A 17,823-nucleotide genomic window follows, 5' to 3' on the forward strand; every position below is an offset into this window, starting at 1 on the left:
GTAAACAAGTGTAATGCTTAATTGGGTCGTCCACTCACAGTTAACAGTCTCTGTATTGAGTTTGTGCTTAAAATGTACTGTAATTCTACAAACTGTTAATACATATTTAAATCAATCAAAAAAACCCTATGCTAAACTGTGGTGTTAAGACATGTCAGTGAGCTCCGTTTTTTACAGAAAATAAACAAGGCCTCCATTCACTTGTACATTTCCCAAGTCTCAAACTAAACCAAAACACAACATTTCTGCATCAGTTTTAGACCAAACAAAAGAAGAAAGGCTTATGATGCTTTTGATATAAGTTATGATGCTTTTGCACACTTTACTAACCTGTTGTACAGGGAAAATAATAAAATATAGACAGGAGATTTATGTTGAGTTCTTCAAAGCAGGCTGCAAATCTGTCTGAGGAAGCCTCCGTGGTCCATATACCACACAAACCATGCTATACTATTAGTATAGTTTGAACACAAAACACAACTGGAATTGGCCTCTCTCAATACAAATACATAACATTAAATAAAAACAAAACAACAATTGTGCACATACACTTGTAAGTGTCACATAGTCATCAGGCAGGAAACCTCAATGCGGAATAAGAAAGTACCCATTCATAGTACTGAATCCGCCTTCATGGTTTCCTGCCAGATGACTACAAATCATTGACTACAACATGATAAAAGTTACCATCCGCTCCCAACCGGATCACAGACCCGAAATGGAATGCTACCCGGGCTATGCAAACCCAGAAAGCTGGGCATAGGAGGGGCTTTATAGCGCCCCTCAAAAAGTCTCACTTAAGTGGGCTCTGATTGGTCAGCCACAACTCTGGGGTGAGTGAACTGTCATTAAACTGAGTGCCAGACCAATCTCCCCATTACATTTCCGTCAGCGTAAAAAGGTCGTCGACGGACGTTCTTTTGTCATAGTTTTAGTCGACGAAATCAACACTGCTGTGCTCCCTGATGGGACATTATTTGTAACTAAGGTTTGGATGGACGTTCAGGGTTTAGTTTCAACCACCACCCAACCCCCACCAGTGGAATCTGAAACCTGCCTCATCTTCTCTAGAAGCTTTTCCAGTCTCATGCTGCACACAACATACAATCCTCGAGTGAACCCTTTAGTTCCTACACTTTAGGGCTTTAACCAAATGGACCTGTCCAACTGATCTGACCTCAAATCTGACCTCAGATCTGACCTCAAATGTCATAGATCTCCATATATGAAGCTGACCTGTTGTGACATTCCATTATGTTGATCCATCCCCACCCATCCTCTTCATCCTTCCTCCTCCACTGTCTCCCGAAAATGAAGGCCCGGCCCTCCCTACCTCAAACCCTGTGTACACTCAAGACACGCTCCATTTATGGCCACTACAAAATTCATTCCATATGTTGATCTGACCCTCCATGCCAAAGCGCTAGCGCTCGCAGAAATGGAAGTAAAAAAAAAAAAAAGATGTGAAGATATTTCCGTGGAACGGAAATGGCCACTAAGGGCCGATTCATACTCGGTTCGGCGCTAGAGCCTACAATTTGACGTCATTTGAGGTTCGGGGGGGCGGGTACCGTCCTAAAGTCGGCTCTTCGGTGCTACTGACAATTTCTGACGAGCCGAAATCATTTCGGCACTACAGCGCCGAAACAGTGATAAAAAAATCGGCCCTTACTTGCACAGATATAGGGAGGTGTAGTTTCAGACTCTATGCAGCATTCGGAGATTGTGGAATAGTTGTCTGGGTACGTACTGTACGCTGGACTAAAAATAAATGCATCTTCAGTGTCTGTCCGGCAGCGTTGTTTTTGGCAGCAAATTTCTATTTTAGTTTAGTCATATAGTCTTTGGACTGAAGCTTCATTTAGTTTTAGTCACATTTTAGTCACCTGGAATGTCTTAGTTTAGTCTAGTTTTAGTCGACTACTGTATAATGTCATAAGATTTTAGTCGACTAAATCTACAGTTGATTTAGTCGACTAAAATGTTCGGAGATTGTGGAATAGTTGTCTGGGTACGCTGGACTAACAAGAAATGCATCTTCAGTGTCAGTCCGGTGGTGGTGTCAGTCAGAGCAATTAACCCCAACGCCTCGGGTGGGTTTGAATTTTTTAACACAAGGGTCTCATGTTGCTCTCTGAGCACGTAGAGCACTGGCTGACCCTGCATGAACCTAGAAGGGGGTCATCGGTCATACAGTACGAATACCAACATGCTGATAATAATGGCGAATTGGCATTTTAATTGTGGAGTACGTGTCCAACAATGTGCATGCGTGATGATGACGACTGGGCTGACAGTAAAGCATTTCAGGTTTGGGAAAACATGTCAAAACGACATCTTGCCGAGATCTATACAGAATGTTCGAGGAAGCAATCCGATTGGTTGAAATGGCGTTCTATACCCCGTGCTTCAAACGAGCATCACCTGTGATCAAAGAAAATCACAAATCAAAAACCAGCTCACTCACAACGCGTCACACTGCAACACCAGGGTGTCTGTCTCGTGTCTCCTCTGTGTGTGTCGGAGGGAGGGGCAGAACACAGCTATCGAACAAGGTTGTCTCGTCAAAACCACGTGACTCCCATTGAAAATGAATTGCGAGCTGTCCCCGACACACAGAGGAGACACGATACACAGAGAAGACATGCGTCTCTTATGTGTGAGCGCATATAATTCAACCGAGTTGACTTATGAGTCAACTCAGTTGACCACAGCTCTGTGAACACAAGTCAAGCAGGGATTGGGTTCCCGTCCGTCCAGCAGCCTGTGCAATGAAGTGTGAAGAACAGGCAAGTAAGACTCACTGGTTCCCAAACACTGGGTCGGGACCCGTTAGTGGGTCGCGGACATATTTTTATGGGTCCCTGTACTCCCTTTATTTTTTTCCTACATTTTCTTTATAATTATTATAAGAGCTGAAATTTTCAAAAAATTAAAACTGTTATTTCGTGAAGAAATCAAAGAAAAATGTTTAAGAATTTGGGTGCCAGGTACGTATAATTTCTCTTTTGGGTCTTGAGCTAAAAAAGGTTTGGTGAGTGCCCCACCAACACATCTTGGTCTGCTGGACAATATTCAGAGGAAGGCCCTCAAAATAAGAGTTGACCAAGACACTGCCAGTACAACACTTTACATCGACAGTCTTAGCCACAGAAGACACGTTGCCGCCGCTACAGTCCTGTACAAAATGCACACCACCCACTGCCCTAGGGACCTCCAGGACATGCTCCCTCCACCTTACACCAGACGGCGAAACACCCGCCGATGCACAGCCACACCAGAACATGCTCTCGACCCCCCAGGCTCCAAAACACGGACATTGGACAGAACTTTTCTCCACACTGCTGTTCAGGTGTGGAACAGGCTACCAGAGTATGTAGTGGACTCCATCACAGACAACGGCCTTCAAGCCTTTAAACGCAGAGCTCACAGATATCTCCTGACCACCCCTCACACTGACTGTTGAGCTGCAGTGAACCATTTGATTGGCCAATGAATATGTATCTTATCTTACTGCATCGAGAGAAAAAAAAAGAAGAAAAAAAACTATAACTGAACTCAAAATATGTGGCTGACTAACAGTTCTGAGATGAGAATGATGTCACGATTCATTGTCTGACTTTGTACATTTTCACCTGGCTTTTGGTCTTTCTGTGTGATTGTCAGACTCTGATTATGTGGGTTACTGCTGCTGAAGACTATAAGGAACACATTTAAACTATGTACTAAATTAAGTACCCAAACCAGGGTGAGGGAGGGGTGATAAGCTGGATCAGCCCTCAAGGGTTGATAAGAGTTATCAGTTATCAGGGGGGCTGAATACTTGATAACTTTAATAGCCAGGATGGTCAAGTAAGTGAAAAAGTAAACATGCTCTCAGCGCGTATATGTATGCAGTGGTGGGAAAAGTACTCAAATGTTTTACTCAATACTGCAATATAGAAATACTGTTACAAGCAAAAGTCCAGAATTCAAAAGTATCGGTATCAAAATGTACGTAGAGTACCAAAAGTAAAAATACTCATTATACAGAATGTCCCATTTCAAATGGCACAAATCTTTTGAAAATAGCAGACCTACAAGCTCACAATGCGTTGCATCGTGACACATTGTGAGCTTGTAGATCGGCTATTTTCAAACGGCCGAAATGTATAGGACTGTCAATAAAATGACTTTCTCCTCAAATTTATTTCTCACGATTTTGCAACCCATTCTTTCACCCAATGATTCTGAATCCATTCCAAGCATTAGTTTTTGCACTAACTAACTAATCGGATCGGAAGCAAAAGATCAGGACATCCCTATTCCCTATAGTATCAATATCACAACCATATATCATGATATTAGACTAGATATTGGGGATTTGGGATACTGTACTATGGTGATATTTATAATGCAGGCAAAAGTGTTATCGGATTGGGGAAATAAATCGCTATCGGCAGATACTCAAAATCCAATGATCGGAAGTCGGATCGGGAACAAAACAAAAACGTGTTCGGGACGTTCCCTACACGGCACAGTGTCTGCGTTGGACGCAGTGTAGGGCCTACTAAACAACTGACAAACACAGTGTCTGTGTTGGACGCCGTGTAGGGCCTACTAAACAACTGACAAACACAGTGTCTGCGTTGGACGCAGTGTAGGGCCTACTAAACAACTGACAAACAAAACATCACCGGAGACATGATGTTCCCCTTTCATGACGGGCGCCATGGAAACATCCTCACGAGGCCATTTGTCCGTCATGGCGACGCAGGGGGGGGGGGGGGGGGGGGTCTCAAAATTAATTAGACGAGTGCATTTGTGATTAAATTGAGGTTGGGATTACAGGGGAGCACGCGGGGCCTCGTTTTCACTTTCCCCTCAACCAGCTATAATGGAATTGATTTCTCTTCAGGAATGAGGATTACGTTATTTTGATCTTCTCCCAATGTTGCCCTCCGGGAGTCGATTCACCACAGGGTATAATTTTATGGCGGAGTCGAGTACCTCCAGAAAGATATTTGAAAAAATAACTCGTGAGATGACATTACCCTACAGTAGCCTATACTGTATGTGGGTAACAGTGGGTTGCAACGTGTTTGTTGCAAATATACCAACAGGACGTATTATATTAATAATTTCTATGAATATTGACATTGAAATATTGTGTCCAGTTAACTGAAATTATGAATTATTGTAATATTAGAATATTACGTTCTGTTGGTATATTTGCTACACTACTAGACTAGACCAGTACGTGCCCTCCGGCCACCGGCCTACTTGAGAACCTAATAATACCCGTTGTCAACTTTTCATAGCACCAGTTTTAACTATCTGACTCGAGGCCGGGCACTGCACTCCCTGCGGGGGTGTGGAACGCGTGTGTCGAATTTGAAGTCGGTGGGGACAACCGTTCTCGAGTTACGTGCATTACAACCATACACACACACACACACACGCGCACACGAACGCACGCACACAGAGACGTGGCGCATTTATAGTAGGATGTTGGTCACCACATGCACCCTAACATCTCTATTTTTGGGCATGTCATCGTAATAGGTGGACAAGTCAGTGGTTCTCAACCTCTGGATCAGGGCCCACCCATCTGACCACTTGACTGGACAGACAGCAAGTTGGGAACAATAGAGAATGTCTGAAGAGTGCAAAGGTGGACTGACTAAGTAATCATGTGGCAATACGGCTGGGGTTGCCATGGTAATCAATTGGCCCAGGGCCAGGGCAGAGCCTGGGAATTGGACAGGTGCATGTGATGACTGGCAGCACAAAATCCCTGATTGTTTTGAAGGAGACTTGTGTTTTACATTTCAGAATGACACACACACACACACACACACACACACACACACACACACACACACACACACACACACACACTCTCTTTCTCTAAAGCAGTCTGACCTTGTGAATGTACAATCAATTCAGAGAGAGGCTGACAGCTAGATGAAATTATACTCATAAGAAGCATGCTAGTGTGATCTGGCGTGCATACCTTGCATTGAATATGAGTATATGACTCACCAACCATGCACTTGACATTACTGCCAACCAGACAGTACAAACATAGCCTGGTCTGTTTGGTCTTGGAGGAGGCCAAGTTTTTCCAGTAGAAATGCTGCAGATAGGTAATCCAACACACGTAAGATCAACATGGAATGAATTCTGTACTGGCCATATAAGGAGCATGTCTTGAGTGTACAGAGTTTGATCAACATATGGAATGTCAGAACAGGTCAGCTCCATACAGTATATTATGGAGTTCTTAGGGTGTATAGGGGACATTCTCTTGAGTGTACAGGTTTTGAGTAGGTTTTGAGAACTCTAGTTTTCGCCGGCGGCCGGGCGCGGCTGCACTAATAACTTTGGGGCAGGCCCGTTCTAGAGTTTGAATGGACAGGTGGGCCTGTTGAGAACTCTACTTTTTATTTAAAAGACAAAGGCTCTCCCCAATTTCCCTTTTAAATAGAACAATGGGCTGTCTGGAGGTCTGAAGACCTCTGAAGGGAGACAGGGGTCATTTTGACCGAAAACAAATGATAAATGAAAAGATGAAAGACAATCAACTTCAAAGTTGGCAGTTGGTATGAAGGGGCGACTTCGTTAGTATTCCTTTCCAGCACTGACTGAATAAGAGCAACATCTCATGACCTTTGCTGACAACACTTGCTCCATGAGTGCATGCTGAGCAGCAATCATCACAATGCTTGCTTTGGAGCATGTGGGAGGATATCGATTTCTGGCTCCATGCAGCTGACCGCTGATTTGCTTTTTTTTATATTATTTTTCAACACTTTTTTTCTCCACTCCTTTATGATTAACCCATTCTGAACGGGAATGTTATACTTTAACTAATGAAAAATAGCAGATCTACAAGCTCATAGCGCGGGAGCTTGTAGATCTGCTATTTTTGAGAAATCGTGAAAATGTGGCGCAAATCTTTGAATATATATTCTTTCAGGGGAACGTTTTTGACTCAAATCTTTGCTTCTAGAGGGGGTCCCTGGAACAACATATTTTCAGATGGGGGTCGGCGGCCAAATACAGATATTTTTTGGGGGTCCTTGACATGAAAATGTTTGAGAACGACTGACATAGAAACATGGGTTTTTCAGAAAGCCGCCAGGATTTGGAAGGCATTTGTAGAATCGTCCGATTTTTCAACATTCAGTAGATTTTCTGTGGTCTGGGGTTTTCTGGCTCAAACAGGTGCTCTGACTGTCCTGCTGTTTGTGATGTAAGAGCCAGAAAAGCCCACATAATTAGGTCAATGGGATTTGCCAGCCGATGTCACTGTTTTCACTGTTTTGCCTGTTCTAAAGGCTTCCAAACCCCAGAGAACTCCAGACAACAGAAAATCCACTGAATGTTCAAAGTTCAGGTTTTTAGGGTGTAATTATGAGGTCTATTAGTTAGATATTATGGCATTGCAAACTTTATGAATTTATTTTGGGGAACATGCAATTTTACTGTAGCCTACAGCGGAAATTATATAGGCCAAAGAATATATAAATAATAATAATTACATGTCATTTTAATCAAACATATAGGCTGCCTACTTGAAATTCAATTTTATGGAGTTATATGGCACATATTTGTGCCATATAAGTGTATAATCTCAAGTGTAAAGGGCTATAGTAGCCTATGGGCTAGTCTATTTGAAGTCTATACTATTTGCAGAAAATTACCAAGACATGTTCATGGCAGGACTGGGTCTGCCTTTACAAGCGTCCATTAATATTAGAAACATGAATTTAACATGCGACCCTATAAATAGGCTAGACTAATTGCAAGAATGGAGCTGAAGATTATAAAGTCACCATTCATCTTTCCAATTTCCAATATCTTGACGTGGTAGCCTATATATGGAATAGGGGAAAAAAACGCTCTATCCATGCAGCATTTGTTCATTTATTTGATTGTAATTTGTACCATTAAATAATTGAATGGCAATTAATGGCATTAAGTAAATGAGAGAGTGCTGCTGCTGTATGCGTGGCGTGCGTGTACCTCCAGAGAGCACTGCGCACACACTTCTAACATGTAGCCCAGAAACATCAGTCATAATCATGACAGTCATTACGGAAATTCACCCTGATTTGAGCACCTTGCTACATTTACAACGCTAACGTCTACATAAACGTCCATAATTATAATATAAAGTGCTCAACCCCAGAGCCACGGATGTTAGGATTCTCCTCGAGGTGGGCATTATCACCCGTGCATTCCGTATTGTTCAATAAAAAATCATTTTTGTCCGATCGGTGGCCATTTTCTCAGTTTCCCATTGTGCTTTCAGCTACGCGACCCTATTGGTTAGAAGCTGTATTGCACTCCGATACATCATAAAGTTGACCGAACGGATCAGATTAAAATGCTTTTTTTATTAAACAATACGTAATGCACGCGTGCTATTACCTGCGCGAGGAGAATTGCAACATCCGTGGCTCCGGGAGTGAGCACTTTATATCTGAACGTAGCCTAACACGACGCGTTAACGGTTGTAAATGTAAGCAAGTTTAAGTTGCGCAAAACAGGGTGAAGGTCCGCCTTGTCGAGGCGACGCTCGTAGGAGGACGAGCGTCATATTTATGTGGACCATGGCTATAATCCTGGCAACGGCTGTAAACAGCAGCGGACCCGTAGGGTCGCATATTCTATTGGCTATAGCCTACTCTAGTCTACTGCTCCTACGTAGGCCTATACAGTAGCCTACAACAGACAGACAGTAGCCTATTTCTTTTCCGAGGGAACGAACACATCGACCTCAAGGTGAACAGTTGTAACAACAGTTGTCCCGCAGCTTTTCGGGAGAACATTTTGAAGACTGAACGCAGACGTTACGTAGCCAGCTGCACGCTGCACACTTCAGAGAAGTCAAGTTGTTACCATGGATTGAATCGCGGCAGGATCACAATGAATACACGCACTGCACGCTCCGTCTGAATTCTGAAAAGTGCGCATTCTGAAATGCACGCAGTGTGCTACTACTGCTGATCCATACAGGTGAGCTTTCGGTGCATTATTATTTCAGTTTGTAGATTATGTTTTATGTTCGGGCTAATATATATGGGATATACTTTTTTTTGCCTGCAAGTTTCAGTCAGAATCCTTTACCATGTACCTTAAAAATGTCAGCAATGTCAATTTGAGAATAGAAAATAGAATGTGCACAGAAAGTGTATTGCAACTTAATGTATTCCTCAAAACGTTATTGCTTTTATGAGTATTTCAGTCCTCTAGCAGACCTTTTGTAGGCTATTGTAGTGCTTTTCTACAAACTGTTGATCAATTATAAACCAATCTTTATGGCAAGTGAGTGAGTGTGAGACCAAATAGTAGCCTACTCCAGATAGATAGATATGCAATATAATATATAATGCAGATTGCAATTAATTTAAGTGAGATTAGAGCAACTGCGGAAGAAATCTAAAGCAATTACATAGCAATTAACTGAAGTGCACTCAATACCAACGTGATTTTCTTGCATGTATTGCAAGTGATGGGACATGTTGTGAATAATGTTACATACTAGAAATACTATAGAGGCACAAATCGTTATACGTTTTCATGAGATATTAAAATGCACGTTGTATAGCCTACTACATGTATTTTGATAATGCTGCATATGATGGCCCTCGAACAATTTCTATAGGAGACTATTTGAAAGGCAGAAAGAAACCTATGTTTCTATATGAGTGGTTCTCAAACCTTTCCATGTCCAGGATCCCAGACAGTCCCCAAAAGTTATATGTAAATGGAACCGACCCCATCTGAAAATATATTGTTCCAGGGACGACCACCCCCCCTCCCAGAAGCCAAGATATGAGTTAAGAACTTTTGCTGTGAAAAAAATATATATTCAAAGATTTGCACACGATTTTTCAAAAAAATAGCAGATCTACTGTATATCTATTTTTTAACAGCTTTGATTGATTGATTGATTGAAATATTGATTAATAGTTTACAGTATTACAGTACATTTCAAGCACAATTCAATACAAGGCCTGTTAACTGTGAGTGGAGCTAAAGTTTTAATGGTTAAAGTGGTTAAAAGCTATACTGTAGGTGAGGGACAGTATGCGTTCCAGGTCTTAAATTGGATTTGAAAGCCATGAACATCACGTGGTGGCTGACAGATTAAAACCCATTTTGGGCGGGAACCCCTTTTGGTGTTAGCATTATGTCATGCTTTAGCCATTGAAAAAATAGCCGATCTACAAGCTCAAGCTAGTAGGTCTGCTATTTTTGAAAAATCGAAGAACGACTGACATATATAGAAACATAGCTTTTTCAGAAAGCCATAACAATTTGTCTTTTCAAGCCTCTGTTCAAGTCATCAGAGAAGTGAATCTGCAGGCTTGGTGAGACGGCCTCCAAAACATCCTTGACCTAACGAGACCTGCCAGAGTTCTCTCTATTCGTCTCAGCAGGGACATTATTATTATTATTACACAGAGCCGAACAAGAGTCTGCGCCACGGTTTATTATTTATTAAACTGAAATGTTCTCCTTTTATTTCCATCACTCTCATTTATCATTCAGTCACAATAGGAGGCATTACCAATTATAAATGACGCACGATTAGTCATATATTATGCACTTTATGCCTCCCCGCTCTCCTCTCTCTTTTATTAGGACAATATAAAGATTGACTGATTCTGAGCCATGCAGCAGCAGGCTCCCGTGACCCGTGTGTCCTTTTTCATTATGCAAATCTGATTAAAGACCAATTACTAGTCATTAAATCAGGAAGAATTCCACCTGTGTCACTTAAATTAGGTATCAAATGATTGGACCTTGAAAACAGGGAAGAAGTGTTAACAGAACACAAGTCTCACTGTCTTTTAATGATTTTTAGCTTCTATAGTGATTATTTCTTTTTTCTATTAAAGTCGTTTTCATTTGTGTTGTTCTCTGTAAAGACCCCCCATGTAAAGCGGGTACTCAGAAAAGCGCTATATAAGTTTGAGATATTATTATTATTATTAAGACTTGCCTCTATAGCAGTGGTTCTCAAGTCTCAACCTTTACAGGTTGTGAGTTGTGACCCAAAGTCAAAGTCATACGATTTGTCACACACGTTACCGCAGTGAAATTTGTTTTCCGCATTTGACCCCATCTCTTGGAGCGGTGAGCTGCAGCGTGCGCCGCGCTCGGGAATCATTTGATTAGTAGATTTGACCCCCAATCCAACCCTTTGATGCTGAGTGTCAAGCAGGGAGGCACTGGGTCCCATTTTTACGGATCGAACACCGACCTCCCAGTTTCAGGGCGGACACTCTAACAACAAGGCCACTGAGCTGGTCATCAGCCCCCCCCCCAATATTTGAACTGTCTCCAGTTCAAATATTCATGTTTGAACTGGAGACACCCCCCACCCCCCCAGCCCCCCACGCACTTGTTGTAATTGTAGGAGTTGAGGCATTCCATTTTCTTTGAATTGCATCCACAGATCATGTGTGGCAGGTGACAAACATTAGTATTTTGACGCTCCATGCTCCCCTCTCTCTCTCTCTCCCCCTCCCTCCTTCCCATCTCACTTATTTTACCGCAGGTATATATTTCTGGACGGCTGACCTGTCATGTGTCCGGCCAGTGAGACGGTAACCTGAGACCCTGAGAGCCTTGGGGGGAGGCGGGGGGGGGGGAAGAAGAACAAAACAATGCGTCCGCTGTTCCGTCTGGTCCTGTCAGAACGTCTGTCCCTTTGGGCCCCCTCCCGCGGGGGGGCCCGAGCTGGCCCTGCCACCATCTTGACGCTGCTCGTCTCCTTCTTGTCGTGTCACGGCGGCCACGGCGACGTCGCCGCTGCCCTGGCGACATCATCGTGCCCGCCCAGCTGCCTCTGCGCCAGCGACATCGTCTCCTGCTGCGGCCGAAACCTGTCGGCGGCGCCCTCCGACATCCCCGAGTACGCCTCGTGGCTGGACCTCGGCCACAACGACCTGACGGAGATGCCGATGGCGGACTGGAGCAGTGGCGGCCGGCCGTTCGCACGGCTCGCCACGCTGGTCCTCGGCTGGAACGCCATCGGCCGGATAGCGCCGGGCGTCTTCGCAGCCACGCCCCGCCTCCGCCACCTGGACCTGTCCTTCAACCAGCTGGACGCCCTCAACGCCTCCGCCTTCCACGGCCTCGTCGAGCTGGAGGTGAATTGACTTGATTTGATTTGATTTGATTTGAATTGCCACAGTATAAATCAATACAATAACCAATACCCATTATAAAAATCACTCCCGTGTGAAGTGAGGGGCGCTCTTATTTTTTTTTTTGCTCGTCCACATATGACGTAAAGTCTCCATTCATTGTCAGTGGGAATTTAATTTGTTTGTGTAAGACGAAAATCTACACTCATAGCTGAATATAGGAGGGGCTAGCACCCCTCAAAAAGGGACAGTGCCATTGGAGGAGGCCAGAATCCCAGGGGGCTTATACGAGGCCTCTACCTATAAAGACACTTAGAACAAGATAAAGAATTTCCAAAAGACATGATTGCAATATGTGGCAATCTCAGAGAATATAATCATACGAGTTATACAACTTATACGAGTTCAGAGAGGAAAGTTGTAAACCAGTTGAATATATTGAATATTATTCCCTCTGAATTAAATAGAAAATTGACCATGGCCAACTGTTGATCTGGTGAAAACAGGTGCTGCTGCTGTTCGGCAACAGGATCTCCCGGGCCGACCCGGGGGCCTTCGGCGGCCTCCGCAGGCTCCGGAAGGTCTACCTCTCGGGGAACCGCCTCCGGAGCTTCCCCTTCCTGGAGCTCTACGGGGGCAGCGGCAACCTGTCCTTCCTGGACGTGTCGTCCAACATGCTCTCCCAGGTGCCCGTCCAGAGCCTGCTGGCCCTGCCGGACCGCCAGCAGTCCGGCGTCTACCTCCAGGGGAACCCGCTGGTCTGCGACTGCGCTCTGCTCGCCATGCTGGAGTTCTGGACCCTGAGGGAGTACCGCCCCCTGCTGGACTTCAGCGACGACTACCCCTGCAGAACGAGCGGCGCCGGAGGCCGCCTGGGCCTGGACTGTGGAGTGAGCCCGTCGGGTAAGACGTCCAACGCCGTGCTCGCCGGAGGAGGGACTCACCGGATGGAGCCGGGCGACTGGCTGCAGGTCCCCTGCCCGGGGCTGGCCCTTCTTCTCCCCCCCGTCCAGCTGAGTGGGGGCAGAGGGGGGGCGGGGGAGCCGGTCGTCTTCTGGATAACGCCTGGCCAAGTGCTGCGCGGACCTTCCCGCCGCGACGGCGACGGCCGCCTGACGATCCTCCCCGACGGCAGCCTGGAGATCCGGGGCGCCGTGGCGGAGGACACCGGCGTGTACACGTGCGTGGCGGCCCGCGGCCGGCCCCGCCCCCACCACCACCACCACCCCGGCGGCGTGGGCGGGGGCGACTCCCCCGGCGAGGTCACGCTGCTGGTGGGGAACGCCAGCGTCCCGGGGGGCGGGCGGGGGGGGGGCTCCGGCGGGGGCGGGGCCGAACACTTCAATACGGCGTTCACCACGCTGGCGTCCTGCGTGGTCAGCATCGTCCTGGTGCTGCTCTACCTCTACCTAACGCCCTGCCGCTGCGGGCGCCGGGGGGGTGGAGAGGGCGCCCCCGGTGGCGGGGGGGGGAGGAGGCGCCTGGGCGGCGGCGGCGGGAGAGCCCTCCTCCTCTGCGCGGACCCCAGGCAGGCCGACTCCGAGGACCAGAGAACGTCCTCCAACAGCGGGAAGCGGGTGGCTTTTCTGGAACCCGACCGCCGCGACCGCCGCGCGGCAGACGGCGAGAAATGCGAACCCAAAACGCCGCCGCCTCGTGGCTGCACCGAAGGAATCTTAAAGAACGGCATTAGGACAGTGGGAGGGGCACTCGCAGATCCTGCTCACGCGGTGTAGCCGTACTGTACTGTACTGTACTATACAAGCCCTCCTTCCCTCGCCACTATGTGTGTGTCTGTGTGTGTGAGAGACGTAATGGCTGCTAAAAACACACACACACACACACACACACACACACACACACACACACACGTGTCTTTGGCCACTGACCGCGTGCTCCGTGTTGTTTCTTGGTGAATGTCGTCCGTGCTGCTGCTCAGTACCTTTCCCTTTAAACTGTGTGACGATTTCCTTTTTCATAGAAGTGTATTATATTTGTACTGTACAAATATAATACATTTGTACGTCATTAAATGTGACCAGATTTGACCGAGAGGCTGCCATCGCGCAAACTCCAGCTTTTCACCAGAGGAGAAAAACGATATATATTTATTTTTATTTATCCAAAATGAGTTAATAGCACAGGCAGACTCTTCACAAGCATGTCTGAAATAAGTGTCAGAGCTGAAATCGACATGAAATACATGTTTAAACATAGCTAGGTGTAATGTTAGAGTCCACAGAAGACATGTAAATATGAAATAAATGCTTAAACATGTAGCTAGGTGTAATGTTAGAATCCACAGAAAAATATGAAATAAATGCTTAAACATGTAGCTAGGTGTAATGTTAGAGTCCACAGAAGTGAACCTTTCAAGCCTGTTTTCTCAACTCGCCGTTTCTCTGCAAGACATTTAATTACTCTATAAGCCATATCTCCAAAACTGGTAGGTCAAACTGAACAACCAATATGTCAATTTGAAGCTATGTTTCCCTGATTTAAAAAAAAATCCAATGGCAGTCCCTCAGTCAAATTTAGTCAAAAAATGTTCTGATGAATTGAAAACGGAGGACGCCATTATGTAAACAAGTCTTTGTGCTTTTTCTGGATCTATCGTCAAGTAACAGTTTTTGTATTGACCTGTGCCTTCGTTTGAAATATATACCCATTCTGCATAATGTGAAATACAATTTCAATCAATCAATCAATGTTCGATGCCGATACAAAAACACTTTAAATATCATACGACTTTAGTCGACTAAATCTACGGTTGATTTAGTCGACTAAAATGTATTTTGGCGGGCCTTGATGCCGTAGTAAGTAATAGCTGATTTTACACTTGCTGAAAATAGCCGTTCTTGTAGATCGGCTATTTTCAGCATGCAACCAAGCGTAAAATGACTTATACTGGATCTCTTGTCCACTAGTCCCCTTCCTATAACATTTTAGACTAGTTTTTATTTGTTGACGAAATTGCCAATATATTTAGTCTTAGTTTTAATCATCGTAGCTTGGTTTTTATTTTGTTTCTCTCAAATGTAAGAATAGATCAAAGAAAGAAAAACATTTTGCGGAGGTGTTCACACCAGGTCAATTTCAGCAATCTCTCGTGGCAAATAATATTTGTTGTGAAGTTTCAGTGTCTTGTTTTCTCTGCGTTTCCGTTTTGATTTCCATGACATGGTAGAGCCTGCCCTGTAGATTAATTATTTATACTGGCAAACGCATTGTAGGCAGAATTCCAATGATGTTTACGTAAATGCTGTCGATCCATTGTTTTTCCTCCGTATTTTTGTAATGATTGTATTCATGTTTTAATATCAAAATATTGTGCAAAGTTGTTCTATGTTTTATAAAAGGTCATTTAAATGAATGTAATCAGTCCACAACATGCTGTTCCAACAGAACAGTAGTACACTAATACTACAGCTCACACGGGCAGAAGATGCAAAGATACAGTCGACCATTCATTGTCAATGTATAAGCCAGCGACATGAAGATGCAAACCCGACATTTTCTGCTACAAAAGATACAAAAAAAAATATGAACTGGCTTCAACTTCAGATACAAAGCGACAAATATGCTGTGAAATATTTGCATCTTTTGCATCTGCCTGTGTGCATACAGCATAATGCACTGTACCACCTAATCAACAGTAGGTCAAATGTCACAGATGTCTTCTAAATGACCATACATGGAGAAGACTGCATCACCTATAGTTCTCCATATATGGAGCCGTCCTGTTCTGACATTCCATTATGTTGATCCATCCCCACCCGTCCTTCCTCTTCGATGTCTCCCTTTTGACTGATACCCGTCCATTTAAACGGAATTTAAATGGAGTTGGTAATCAAATGGACCATTTATAGATCTTTATATGAGAGTGTAAAATGAAACCAAATTTGGTTTAATTTTACGCTCCCAAGTTAAATTATTGTTAAAACACCTGCATTACATAATTTACAAGAACACAATTGGAGAATGTAGAAATATTTTCTTTTCTTTACGTTGGTTTGCCTGTTGTCTCTCCTATATCCACGTCAATACAGCATGGAAATGGGGACCAAACCTTATCCAACGACAACAAAATATTCGTTAGTTTTGGGTAGAATAGAGGCGCTAAATCTCATCAAATGGTGGTCCGTGTGGCTCAATTAATGCAGAATAAATAGGACCTCGATATGAAAAGGGTTGCTATATATTGTGTCCATGCATATGTCATCTCAGGAGCCTGTCAGAGTCACAACATGGTTCAGACTAATTGAGAAACCTGTGAACATTCCCACCTCAGAAGATCACACTATGACTTCTTTCTTCCTGTGACGTCTGCTCCTATTCAGTCATCTCTGGTGTTGGCAGATCAGCTTTAACGATTTCAAATGAAGATGTCTGCTCTTACACCTTCACTATAGACCAGGGGTGGGCAACTGGCGGCCCGGGGGCCACATGCGGCCCACATGCGGCCCCCACCTTCACATAATGTGGCCCTCAGGTTAATATCAGAATACTGATATATTGGTTTCAGCTGTTACTATTCAACAACATGCAAACATGACCCCGCTTTTCAGTCTAAAGTAGTAGTCTTAGTAGCTCATTGCTTCAACCCAAGTATAATTAAATGCATTTGAAATTACAATTTTCAGGATTCCAATTCAAAAATAGCAAAAATTCAAGATTTCAATTTGAATATAGCAAAAAATGCCAATCTACAAGCTCAAAACGTGTCACAGCGCGACGCGTTTTGAGCTTGTAGATCAGCTATTTTTGCTACGACAGTAATATATGGCCCTAGGGAGTGAGTGTGGAAATATAGTGGCCCTCTCCATCGTCAAAGTTGCCCACCCCTGCTATAGACCGAGGGAACTAGCAGGGCTTATGTAAGTAAATTGGGCATCACACTGTGACGATGTGGAGCAGACATGTCTCACCATCTGCAGGAGCAGGAAGAAAGACTAAACTCGCAGGCAAGCAAAAAAAGTGTGATCCTATAATATGCTACCTGAATGTTCACAATATTCTCAATTAGTCTGGACCCTCACTGTGACATACTGTGATAGGTATTTCAAATGAGAGGTGGGAATTATAAGACTAATTATTCAATTATTCAAACTTGCAGTGAGTGGACAGTACTTGAGTACACAAGTACTGCACTTAAGTAGTAAAAACAGTCATAATCAATGATGTTTGCCTGCGTTTGTCTGGAGGGTCTAGGCTTATAGACAGCTGTCTTGGTAGGCCCGGCATAAATTGAACTGGCCAGCCTGTATTTATCTACCGGTATCAATATAAATCAATGTCTGTATACGTCTGTAATGGGTACTCTGACACGGGTACAACGGGTATTGCATAGCGGCCCGATAGCCGGGTGGGGCATAGATATCCAACTTCGTTACCGACTCGGTTCTCTACAGCCGGGCACCGGTCTAGTATCTACAGATTCTACATTTATAAATGCACCTCTGTCTGTGTGCAACACTACTGGACAAGACATTGACACACACCTCAGCTGGGATGAACTGAAAGTGACTGTAGTTCGTTAAAGATGGTGTGCCGTGATTGTTTTTTCCACCCTAAAACATGATCAGGTATTATTATTATATGAGGAAGTACTCAAAAAAAGTGTACAGTATTTGTTAAAATGCCGTTTTTATGTGGACACGCCCAGCAGTTCATT

At 44.4% G+C, this 17,823-nt stretch overlaps 1 protein-coding gene across 1 annotated transcript; it reads left to right on the top strand.

The window, feature by feature from the left end:
* Positions 1-11,666: 11,666 nt before the first annotated feature.
* On the top strand, positions 11,667-13,885 carry LOC308310987 (amphoterin-induced protein 2-like; the record flags this gene model as incomplete). The annotated part of the gene is made up of 2 exons (XM_080757480.1): positions 11,667-12,152; positions 12,656-13,885. 2 exons carry the CDS (start codon positions 11,667-11,669, stop codon positions 13,883-13,885), a joined length of 1,716 nt encoding a protein of 571 aa, XP_080613606.1.
* Positions 13,886-17,823: the final 3,938 nt, after the last annotated feature.

Source organism: Protomyctophum bolini, assembly GCF_963924005.1.
Source record: "Protomyctophum bolini genome assembly, chromosome: 23".
In the NCBI taxonomy this organism is placed as follows: domain Eukaryota; kingdom Metazoa; phylum Chordata; class Actinopteri; order Myctophiformes; family Myctophidae; genus Protomyctophum; species Protomyctophum bolini.